The following is a 12,167-nucleotide window of genomic DNA, read 5'->3' as shown; positions in this document are numbered from 1 at the left end:
GATTCTTACAATCTAGACCAGATCTATATTCAACATCTAACAACTATGCCTGCCCATTCAGTTAAAATGACCATTCCATTCCGAATAGGTGAAAAAGGGAAAATAAGCTCTTTGAACTAACTTATACTAATATGTGGATGACAAAATAGTCATCTTATCTTTCCACATATACTTACACTTTAAGTGAAGATACTAAGCATCCAAAGAAACAGGGCGGGGAAAGTGAAATGCTAGTATAGTTGGCAGTGTTGAGGGTCCCTCATCAAGGGGACCTAGTCTGCTATTCTGAGTGGCGAGTACTTAGGGCTTTTCTCAGCACAAGTACATTCCAGCCTCCCCTCAGTCAAATCAGGCAAACCATCATTGCCATTCCACCTTGAATACAGTGCTTAGCCATCAGCCCAGAAAGTTTGTATTCTTGTCCTGGTAGCAAGCAGATTCTTTGTTCTAGTTGACAGATGGCCCTTTGAGCCACTTCTAAGCAAAGACAATTCTGTTCCTCACAAGCCCTTCACTCAAGATTCTAAGTTTATCAACTGGCTCAAGCCAGGCAATTGATTGAGGGGCCATGACTCTGGGTTAGTGATTCAAGTCAGACTATGGTTCACTTGACCTAGAACTCTTCCACATTTACAGATCAAGTCAGGATTTCACTTCTAGGAGCACCATGAACAGCAAGCCAAAGGTCAAGGTCTCCTCAAGTTGGACTACTCTGATTACTGCTTTGACTCCACTGTCCTTTCGATAACCACACCCATCTTGGCTTGGCAATTAAGTGGTCTACTTGGTGCCTGGGACCCAAATATCCCCATAGTATTTAAGGATCCCCAGTTAGTGGTAGTAGTTTCCACTAAGTTTTGAACTACAAAGAAGAGCAACCACAGAGTTCTTCAAGAATTTTGAGTGTGTCCTCACAAATTTATTTCTCAGTTATGGAGAAACTTGTGTCCTCTGGACCAAGGTGGGTGAGCTGGTCTTACATGACAAATTCACTCTATTATTCCAATCTCTCTAAGCCTTTGGATCTATTCCTCTAGAGAATACTAAGACTGGTCTGGCATTACAACTTCATTTAGGGCAGGTCACCTTTGTTGTCCATGCTCCAGCCAACCTGCCAACCCATCATAGCCCTTTCTAGTGTAACAACAGAGAATCCAGAATTTCTTCTTCGTGGTTCCGTATCAATAAATTTGGCCAGATCCAACCTTCTGGTTCTTCTTTATATGATCCCACACCCATAACACCCATTCGTACACATGTTCCTCAAATTTCTGTCTGTATAAATTAGAAAACTCCGTTCTTTTGGACTCTTATGGATCACACTTTATACCTCACCTTTAAGAACCTGATGGAACCTGAGTCTAGATAGAGTCCTAGAAGCAAAGTGAAGACTGTGGGTAAGAAAATCAGTGTCTGCAAAGCACATTAAATTACCTTCATCTACAGGAGGCACAGACTGATATCTGTATGCTGATATTCATTCTCTCTTTCTCTATCACTGTAACACAACCAATCTCCCCCATTTTTAGCTGAGCTCATTGTAAGCCAAAATAAAGATGAATTTATCAGATTTCCGTGCAGTTAGGTAGGTAAATAATATTACTAAACTCAAGCTAACAGGACAAGAATATAAGTGATTCATGTAACTTCCAGGTTGTGTCCTTAACGGGTGAGGAAGAAGTGACCTTTCTGTTTAGTTCCGTCCTTCAGCTTCACGTTAACATGGGAAGAGGCTATCTTGAACCAGAGGGACGAATCCAACACCTGCAAAGTAGCAGCAATGGTGGCTTCCCCAGGCAACGTCCTAGAGAATGGTTAATATATCAGCTTTGGATCACCTACATCTTGACTATCATGTGAGAGATACAAAGTTTATCTTATCTAACCCTCACTACCCTGAGAAACCTACATATACGTAAAAAAAAAAAAAAAAAAAAAAAAAAAAAGAACTTGTGAAGAACAGAATTGCCTTTGCTTTAAAATGGCTGAAAGGATCATCTATCAACTGGAGAAAAGAATCTACTTGCTCTCAGGGGAGGAAAACAAACTTCCTGGGCTGATGACCAAGCTCTGTACTGAATGGAAGGTGGAATGGCAGCACCACTTTGCCTGATTTGATTTAGGCGAGGCTGGAATGTCAGTGATGCTGACAAGAGCCCCAACTACTGCAGAATTGATTCTGGAGGGCTTTGAGCAGGGGAAGTCACACCTGGCTCAGCATATGACAAGGATGGAAGGAGGCCAAGAGACCAAGATGGAGATCTGAGGTCCTCCAATACTGCAGGACACACAGGATGTGAACCCAATGCAACCACAACCCTTTTGTTGACTGAGATGAAAGAGCAAGGACAAAGCCAGAAGAGCATCTATGAACGAGATACTTGACTTGTAAAGCATCTGCACCTAAGGGTCAATGGCACCAACAGTACCATTGTAAATGTGCAGGACAAGGAGAGGAGGGAAAGCTAGAACAGAGCTCGCCAGAGATGGCTGCAGGGGGGAGATAAGGAGCCTGGTGTTGACCAAACCAAGTCAAAAGGCAGAGAAGAGGAGGGGAGTGAGGTGGAGAGTTCAGAGGTGGAAAAAAGCACTTAAAGGAGAATCCGTCTGAGTTTGGGTAACAGGATAAATAACTCCTTAAAAGAGGAGTTAATGCTAAAGATGAAGTTTTCAAAAAAGAAATTGATTCCATTTCCAATAGCATCAAAAACAAAAAAATAATTAGGAAAAACTTAACAATAAAATACTAAGGAGGTGAAAGATTTCTACACTGAAAACTACAAGATATTGACAAGGGAAATCTAAGAAGACACAAATAAATGGAATGGTATCCCACATCCATGGATTGGAAGAATAAATATTGTTAAAATGTCAATACCACCAAAAGCCATCTATAGATTCCATGCAATCCTTATGAAGATTTCAATGGCATTTTTAACAGAAGTAGATAAAACACTCCTAAAGTTTATACAGAACCACAGAAGACCCTGAAGAGCCAAAGAAAACCCTGAGAAAGAACAAAGCAGGAGGCATCACACTTCCTGATTTCAAGTTATACTATATAACTATAGTCATCAAAATAGCATTGTGTTGACATAAAAACAGACAAAAAAATGGAACAGAATAAAGAGCCCAGATATAATCCCACACACATACAGTCAACTAATATTTGACAAGGGAGCCAAGAATACTCAATGGAGAAAATATGTCTCTTCAACAAATGGTTCTAGAAAAACTGGACAAACTGGACAGCCACATAGTAAAGAATAAAGCTAAATCCATATCTTATACCACTCACAGAAATTAACTCAAAATGATCAATGACTAAAAACCAAGACCTGAAGCCACAAAACTTCTAGAAGAAAACATAGGAATGGAGTTCCTTCACATGAGTCTTGGTAATGAATTTTCGGATATGACACCGAAAGCATAAGGAACTAAATCAAAAATAAACACATGGGACTACATCAAACTAAAAAGCTTCTGCACAGGAAAAAACAACAACAACAACAACAACAACAAAGTGAAATGACAGCCTATGCAGTGGGAAAAATATTTGCAAACCACTTATCTGATAAAGAACCTCGCAAATCAATTGTGAAAGACCAAATGACCCAATTAAAAATGGGCAAAGGACCCGGTTATACATCTTTCTAAAAGAGATATACAAGGGGTGCCTGGGTGGCTCAGTCGGTTAAGCATCAGACTTCAGCTCAGGTCATGATCTCACGGTTTGTGGGGTCGAGCCCCACATTGGTCTCTGTGCGGACAGCCAGCTCAGAGCCTGAAGCCTGTCTTCGGATTCTGTGTCTCCCTCTCTCTCTGACCCTCCCCTGCTTATGCTGTCTCGATCTCTCTCTCAAAGATAAATAAAACATTTTTTAAAATGTTAAATAAAAATAAAAAGGATATGCAAGATGCCAACAGGCACACGAAAAGATGCTCAACACTAATCATTAGGGAAATGCAAATTTAAACTACAGTGAGATGTCATCTCATGCCTGTTAGAATGGCATCAACAAAAAGACAAGAGATAACAAATGGTGGTATGGATGGGAAGAAAAGAGAACCTTGTGACTGCTGGTGGGATTGTAAAATGGTGCAGCCACTACAGAAAACAGCAGGAAGGGTCCTCAAAAAAATTAAAAGTATAACCACTATATCATCCAGCAATTCCACTTCTGGGAACATATCCAATGATAATGAAAACACTAACTCAGAAAGATATGTGCACCCCCATGGTCACAGGAGCTTTATTTACCAGAGCCAAGACATGCAAACCACCTCAGTGTCCATGAATGGATGAATAGATAAGGAAACACACACACACACACACACACACACACACACACACACACACGAATATTATTCAGCCATTAAAAATGAGGAAATCATCCCATTTGCAACAAAACAGATGAACCTTGAGGGCATTATGCTAAGCGAAGTAAGTCAGGCAGAGAAACACAAAACACTGTATCATTTCATTTATATGTGGAATGTAAAAAAAAAAAAAAAAAAAAAAAGGTGGAGAGTGGGAGAGGGAGGGGAACTGGAGGAAGTTGGCCAAAAGATACAACCTTCCAATAATAAGATGTAGAAGTACTAGGGATGTGGGGCGCCTGGGTGGCTTAGTCGGTTAAGCGTCCGACTTTCGCTTAGGTCAGGATCTCGTGGTTCGTGGGTTCGAGCCCAGCGTCGGGCTCTGTGCTGACTGCCAGCTCAGAGCCTGGAGCCTGTTTCAGTCTGTGACTCCCTCTCTCTCTGACCCTCCCCTGCTCACGCTGTCTCTCTCTCTCTCCTAGAAATAAATAAAAAATATTAAAAAAAAAAAAAAAGAAGTACTAGGGATGTAATGGACAACATGATGCCTACAGCTACCCCTGCTCTGTGAGATGCAGCAAAATTGTTAAGAGAAGAAATCCTAAGAGTTCTCATCACAAGGAGGATATTTCTTCTTTCTTCTTTCCTTTCTTTGTATGGCATCTGTTGAGAAGGTGGATGTTAGCTGAACTTACTATGGGGATCGTTATTCTATAATATATGCAAATCACACCATCAGGATATACACCTTACATTTAAACAGGGATGTGAGTCAGTTATTTCTCAATAAAACTGAAAAATAAATATAAAATAAAAACAAAAGGACTAAAGTCTTAGCCACACCTTCACTCCCAGAGAAAGCCAGAACTAATCACGCAAATATAGCAGATCCATTCTTTTTTTAATAAAATATATTAAAAATTTGAAATTCACATAGCAAAAAGTTTAAATATGCCCATCCACAATATCCTAGTTGAATGCAGAATTGTGCCTACCAGTACCATTCAAATGGAGAATTCAAAAACAGCAATCAGACAACTTCACCATTCCAATATGATAAAACTACGCAAACAAAAAAATGTATGTGCTGAAGGAAACTTGAAACATATTTTAAATTACTATTATAGTTTTCAAAAGTCTGCCAATAAATAGGGGGAAATGCTAAAGTTTATATTATCACTCTTAAGTTTTAAAAATGATTTAGCTAAGTGCTCCATGCCTGTTAGATAATTATGGGATAGTTGACAATTACGAAATTGTTAAAAAGGTCTGATGTGCTCTCTCCACAGATACTTAGATGCCATGTCCTGATGGGTCTGAAAGGGCCAAGTAGAGGGTCTGGTGAATATGATAAGCCTCATAGACACTTATCTCTTACAGCCAAATACTTTAAATGTGTTTTCCAATACAGCTTTGTGCTTAGCCCCCATTCAATGGAATACTTGTTTTATTTTATATACTTGATTCCATATCCTCAAAACAACTGTTTAAATCTACAAATGTTACAAAATTTAATGTTTTACATTATATACATTGTGTCATCATAGAGTTCTTAATCAATTGCTCTTAAATATCCAGGTGTGCCTACACTATTCTAGGTTCTCCTGAATATTTATGGGGAAAGTTATAACATGATATACTGTTACTGCGCAACTTCATATACAATTAAAGTAGCATAGGATCTAAAAGGAAAATGCCCATATAAAAAAAAGAAAAATAAAATCATATTCTACAGATGACAAAGATGGTGGCATAGTAGCGTCAGAAAGTCAAAAGTAAGCTGTCAGCATAATTCTAGGGGGGACATATTTAACCAGAAGAATGCAACTGTGCATGTGTAGAATGAGTAAAACTGGTGTGAGAACTCCTGATAATTAAAAAACTCTCCCGCAACACACACACCAACTTTATTTGAGTAATTTGAAAGGTACAGAGTTGCTTTCTTATGAATCCCACCTACGCATATCAGTATCCTTATGATCCATGTCACTACCTGGTAGTTTTATATTCTGCTAAGACATTTCCTCAAGCATCCTGCTCTTCTGCTCATCTATATAAATGCAATAATAATACTTCCCATGTTAAGCACCTGCAGAGTATCAGGCATTACACAAGGTGTGCAGTGCCCACTGTCTCACAATGACCCAAGGAAGGAGACATTAATAACTTCCTTTTACAGAAAGAAAAGAGAAACAAGCAAAAAAAACAAAACAAAAAACTGTATGATCATACAGTAAAGGGCAGAGCTGGGATGTGAAGAGATCTTTGAAACTGCCAAGTCACAACACCTCCACCCCCAAAGGTGAAGTTCAAAGCATCCCGCTTATCTCTACGAACAAGCATATATATTGCCTGTAAAGCAACGTAGACACTGACAAACCACAGGCTGGACACAGAGTTCCAGCTTCCACGACTCCTGGAACAAAATGACCCTGTTCATTTGTGTTTGCAAGATACTTTATTTTAGAATTAAACTATGTATTTCCGACCCTTTCCACTACTAACTTTTCTCCTTTCCGAAAGTGATAAATACCATCCACCTAGATAAGGCTGAGAAGGTGTAATGGTAAAGAAAGTGACTTTAAACACCGTGAGTGCATTTTCCAGCAGCTCAAACCTCCTACCACCAAGAGTTACAGCAGAGGCAAAGGAGAGACCTGTGACCATGCATCATCTAGAATTCCTGGGGTGTGTGTAAGTGTGACTTCAATATGGCATGTGCCACACAAGGAGAAATATATGATACTGTAGAGAAAATAATTATATTTAGAGAGCCCTACCCATACATATTTCAAAAGCAACTCAGTGTTTTTGCTCTAATGTTTATCCAACTCTCTCTAAAGGGAATTTTAGAAATTATTCCGGGATAGGGGCGCCTGGGTGGCTTAGTCGGTTGAGCGTCCGACTTTCGCTTAGGTCATGATCTCGCGGTTGGTGGGTTCGAGCCCCGCGTCGGGCTTTGTGCTGACTGCCAGCTCGGAGCCTGGAGCCTATTTCGGAGTCTGTGTCTCCCTCTCTCTCTGACCCTCCCCTGCTCGCGCTGTCTCTCTCTCTCTCTCTCCTAGAAATAAATAAAAATATTAAAAAAAAAAAAGAAAGAAATTATTCCGGGATTTGCACAATTAACCAAGTGTGGTTTTTTGGGTTTTTTTTTCCTTCTCAGAGCTCTAGTTGGATGGTTAATTCTTTTTGTGTGCTATATAGTCCCCTGTTCTTCTCTGTTCTTTCCTAAGCTCTGGTCACTTCACTTAGGGGAAGCATAAGGTATGAGACCACCATGGCTCTGTGGCTCTTAGGCCAATCTGTTCTGTCCAAGCCAGGCCTCCCTCCCCTGCCCTGACAGTGGTTAAGTTAGGGGCTCTTCTAGGCAAGGAATTAGGAAACTCCAAGCAACACCAGGGAAAATGTAATGAATGGCTCAGATGCAAGTGAATTAAAATGTACAAATCCAGTTCTGACCCAGGAATAGACTCAAATCATCTACTTAAAGATGGGTGAGACAGTACAATCATGTTAAAAGAAAAGTGTAAAAATATTCCTAAAGTATTCAACAATGACCAGATATTATTCCATTAATGATTTCATACTATTATGGAAGGTTTGGTCTGTTTTCTCCATGTATATATTTTTTAAATTTTTTAACATTTATTCATTTTTGAGAGACAGAGAGAGAGCATGAGTAGAAGAGGGGCAGAGAAAGAGGGAGACAGAATCTGAAGCAGGCTCCAGGCTCTGAGCTGTCAGCACAGAGCCCAACAACATGGGGCTCGAACTCACTGACCACAAGATCATGACCTGGGCTGAAGTCGGATGCTTAATCAATTGAGCCACCCCGGCCCCATGTATCTGTTTTTAGGAAAAAATCAGAATGGTTACTCAAGTAATGGTAAATAATTTTGGAGATGTTTAAAATGTTCAGTTGTTACTGATGTGGGAAAATCTGTCACTGGATGTTCATTTTGGAAGGTAAGCAACATTTATATTATTTTATACTAAATTATAGTTTTTGTCTTGCCCAAGAGCCACATAAAACCTACATTAAAAAGGTCTGATTTCACTTATCATTTCTCTGTAAACTTCTTTCTACCGGAAAAAAGAAAAACCTCAAGCATCAGTTTAAACACAATGGCAGTTAATATTAACATCTATCACTAGGCAAAAAAGGCTACAGCATATCTGTGCAGAAAAGTTTCAACATCAATGTCAGAGAATTAAAAAAAAAAACTACACAAGCTTCTGCAAAGGCCTGGCTTTGAAGGCTGCCTTGCCCAGATATAAAAATAGATGTCTAAAATGTAAAAATCAATTCTAATGGCAAACAGATCATTGCACTCTCCGTGACCAGGATATTAGGGAAACCTGACTATTTGATTTAGTAGCACCTTGGGAGTAGGCAGACCTGAAAACCCTCCAATAACCTTGAAAATATCCACTTCTTGTTTAGAATTGAAATGCCCAAATCAGGTGACAACTACCCAGCCTTTTTGTCCCTGCAAGTGCAATGATTAGACGGTATCTAGTCCCTGGGAGGTGGTAATCTTNTCCTCTAAGGCAGGGGGCGAGGTCCCAGGTCCTTGTGCTTCCTTCGCCTTCCCTTAGGTCGGCTTTTCACGAGAGTGGCCTAAGTAACAGGCTCAGACGGACCGGGGGTCTCCACCGCCCGCCGCCCTCCACCACCCCGCCCCGACCCCACAGGCGCACAGGTTAGCCCGGAAGACCCACGGGAATTCAGAAGCAAGGGCTGGAAAGGGTAGGCGGCCGAGGATCGCCCGGGCAGACTCCGGCTTTCCCGGGAGCTAGGGGAGCAGGCCGGTGGGCCACGGGTGGCAGGCAGGCCGGGGCTAGGGTTTGAGATCATGGAAGACGCAGCTCTCCTTCCAGGAAGGTCCGGTCCCGCGAGCCGGCCACTGCGCGGGGCCCACGGGACGCAGAGGAGCAAGCCAGAGGGCGGGGGTCATGCCGGGACCGGGTGTCCGGCAGCGCTCCCCGCTGCGCCCTGCACCCCGGGAGCCTCCGCGCAGCTCTGGAGTTGCGGGCTGGCGCCTCGCGCCTTGGGGCGCCGGGAGCCGACAGTGCTGCGCGCCCTGATCCCTCTGCAGGGCAGAGCTCCACAGTCCCACTGATGGGCTTTGCGGTGTAGACCACCAAGGAATATCGAAAGGACAGGGCCCCAGCAACCGCGGAACATCCCGGGCTGGCGAGCTAAGCTCTGCAAGGGCCGAAGCCCAGAGCAATGTGGGTGGCAAACGGCGGATAATCCCTGCTGTCACATCACTAATGCAAGAGTGGACAGAGCTGGCAGCAGGTAACCACCTGCAGAACTCCACAAGGAGCTGCTGCCCCAGGGGAGGCGGAGAGGGAAAGAAGCAGGGGTGCGGGAAGAGGTCGGGGAAGGAAGAAGAGCCTGCCTTCTGACCCTCTGAGCACTCGCCAGGCCTCCTGCCCAGTCTGCAAGGACAACCACAAATCAACCCTCATACTGAAAGACCCTTGTTTAACTCAGGCGCTGGCTTCCACTGGGCAAACAGTAAACGTGCCAGGCACGGTGCCAGGCGCTTCAAATACACAGAAGATGCCCAGACCCTATGTACGGAAGGCACCAGAAGTAGCCTGGTGCTGTTTTCCCCCAAGTCACTCTCCCAAAACCTTTTCCCTTTTCAAAGTTAAGCAAACTGGTGGAGAGAAGTCCACATCAACTTCATGGACGCTACACTCCTCCTCTCCATGCGTGATTATTAAGGAGGAAGATCCCTGAAAAATGGTCCTGCCTTGAAACTCAAATAAATGGCAAAGAAAGACCGGCACATGCACGCAAACCCCTCTTGCTGCTCAAGGATTTTGCATCTTTGCTGCAGACTATTTCCACCTCAAAGCTTTCTTTGGTTTTCCGTGGAGTTTGTGGCATTAATACTCAACTCCAAAATCCTCCCAGGTAGCTGGGATTGACCCTCGGGAAACACTCTAGAGCCCCCCTGTCGATTACTCGCACAAATAAAACCCTTAGCACAGGTGTGATCTTGAGCCCTCAACCCTATAGCAAACTGCAAAAAGGTGGTCTTTTCTCCGAAGGCCACATTTTCTTTGTAAATGCAGTTGCTACTGGTAAAAGGTGTTCTGTTTTCTAGCTCTGGTGGGGAAGTGAAAAGTTGGGGTGCTGTCAGTCATTCCTAGAAGTGGGATTCAGCCAAACAGGCACCTTCTATTAGAGAAGAAACTCAGAAACTCTCACTCCAAGCAGGCTGCCAGTCTTTAGACTTGGCACCCAGTTGCTTTTAATACTCAGCAGGCCCCTGTAGAAACAGTGAGATCCTTTACTGGGAGTCGAAGAGGCTCACTTCTGGCCTTCCCTTAACCCTTGCCTGGTCCCAGTCGGGCTCGCTAAGCCTTTAAAGATGTTAGGGCGGGTGTCTGGAGGGCGGGACTGGGTCTCGGTCCTCCATAGCCCCAGCATCCAGCGTTTTAGTTGCAGGGATTCTAGTGGAATAAAAGAAAGTGAGCAACCTCAGGGCACTGTGTCCCTGTACCTTCCTCCTCCTTTGCTTTTCAGAATGGCCTGAGTCCTCCACTTCTTCCGTCACTGTGGCTGGGCTACGGGGTGGGGGCGAGATGGCTTCCAGACCTTCTGCATGCACCATGCGCTGTGCGTCTGGGGACGGGGGGCGCAGGGCACTTCGGTAGGACCCTGCACTGTATCTGGGAAGACGGTTTACAGCCGCCTTCCAGCTGGATTTGCATCCTTTGTGCACAAGGCAATACTCCACGAAAGAAATTCCACGTGTGACTAAATTCAACAGTCTCCAGCACATGCGGATCCTGGCCGCCAGGACCCTACACCCGGACCATTCATTGAGACCCCGAGCGTGCGTCCCAGCGCGCGAAGTGAGAGTGTCCAGCTGTGGCACTCGAGACAGCAGCAAGCGTCTGACTCCGCCGGCACCGGGACCGTGGCGCGGACTTCCCCAACCTAGTCCCTGAGCCTTAGAACCCTGAACTTAGGTTAGCTCCGTTAGCCTGGCCCCCTCCCCGGGCACCCCCTTCGTCCCCCCACCCTCAAGTAACCTCGGCCAGAGGACCGCACTCACCTACTGCCAGGCAGATGGGGAGCAGCAGCCTGAAGATGAGCCCGCACACCACTTCCGAGGCCATTGCGTCTTGCGTCGGTCCGGCGAGTCCAAGCAGAGTGGCGAAGTTCGAGGGTCCCTAGGACTGGGGCGCCAGGTCCATGTCCACCTAGGGCCTTGGAAGGCCGGTGGCCCGCAGCATCGCCTCGGAGAGGACCGCCGCGCTGTCCGCCCCGAGGGCGCGCTCCCCGGGCGGCTGGCCGCTCCNCTCAGCCACCCCTAACCAGGCTCTAGGTTGCCCCCTCGCCCGGCGCCCGGCGCCCCCGCCGCCGGCCCATGAAGTGTGAAATCCCCAATCCGTTGGCGGCGGCTTCTTCAGCGAGTGGCCCGGGCCAGAGCCCTGGACGGGGCCACTTCGGGAGCGTCCCGGGGGGCGGCGCGGCAAGGAAAGGGGGCTAGAAGGGCGTGTTGTCGTTCCGTCTGGCTCCTGGGGCGTTGCTCAGGGGTGGAGGGAAGCCTTCTTTGCGGAATCCCCTCGGAAGCCAACGTGCCTCGGCTGCTGGGTCCCGGCCCCCTGCCCAGCCCGGCTGCGGCGCNGACCCGGGTGGGAGCGGCCAGGCGCGCACAACCATCCCCGCCTGCACGGGGCTCGAGTTATCGGTCCGCGGGGTGGCGGTGAGAGTCCCTCCCTCACCAGGAGGAATCGTGCGAGCGTGGGCAGAAATCGAGACGAAAGCACACAGCCAGTGGGGCCGACTCCAATTCCCTCCTCCACGGCCTCAATTT

The 12,167-nt window shown here is 45.4% G+C and overlaps 1 protein-coding gene across 1 annotated transcript in view; it reads right to left on the bottom strand.

Annotated features, from left to right (window-relative positions):
* PIEZO2 (piezo type mechanosensitive ion channel component 2) overlaps nt 1–11,466 on the bottom strand; it is a 446,101-nt gene extending 434,635 nt beyond the window's left edge. Inside the window, exon 1 of the mRNA XM_077778264.1 lies at nt 11,403–11,466. Coding sequence (XP_077634390.1) covers nt 11,403–11,466 — 64 coding nt within the window. The remainder of the gene's footprint in view (nt 1–11,402) is intronic.
* Nucleotides 11,467–12,167: the final 701 nt, after the last annotated feature.

The sequence above is a fragment of the Crocuta crocuta genome, unplaced genomic scaffold (assembly GCF_008692635.1).
Source record: "Crocuta crocuta isolate KB4526 unplaced genomic scaffold, BGI_CrCroc_1.0 scaffold26, whole genome shotgun sequence".
In the NCBI taxonomy this organism is placed as follows: Eukaryota; Metazoa; Chordata; class Mammalia; order Carnivora; family Hyaenidae; genus Crocuta; species Crocuta crocuta.
This window is presented reverse-complemented; position numbering and strand designations above follow the sequence as displayed.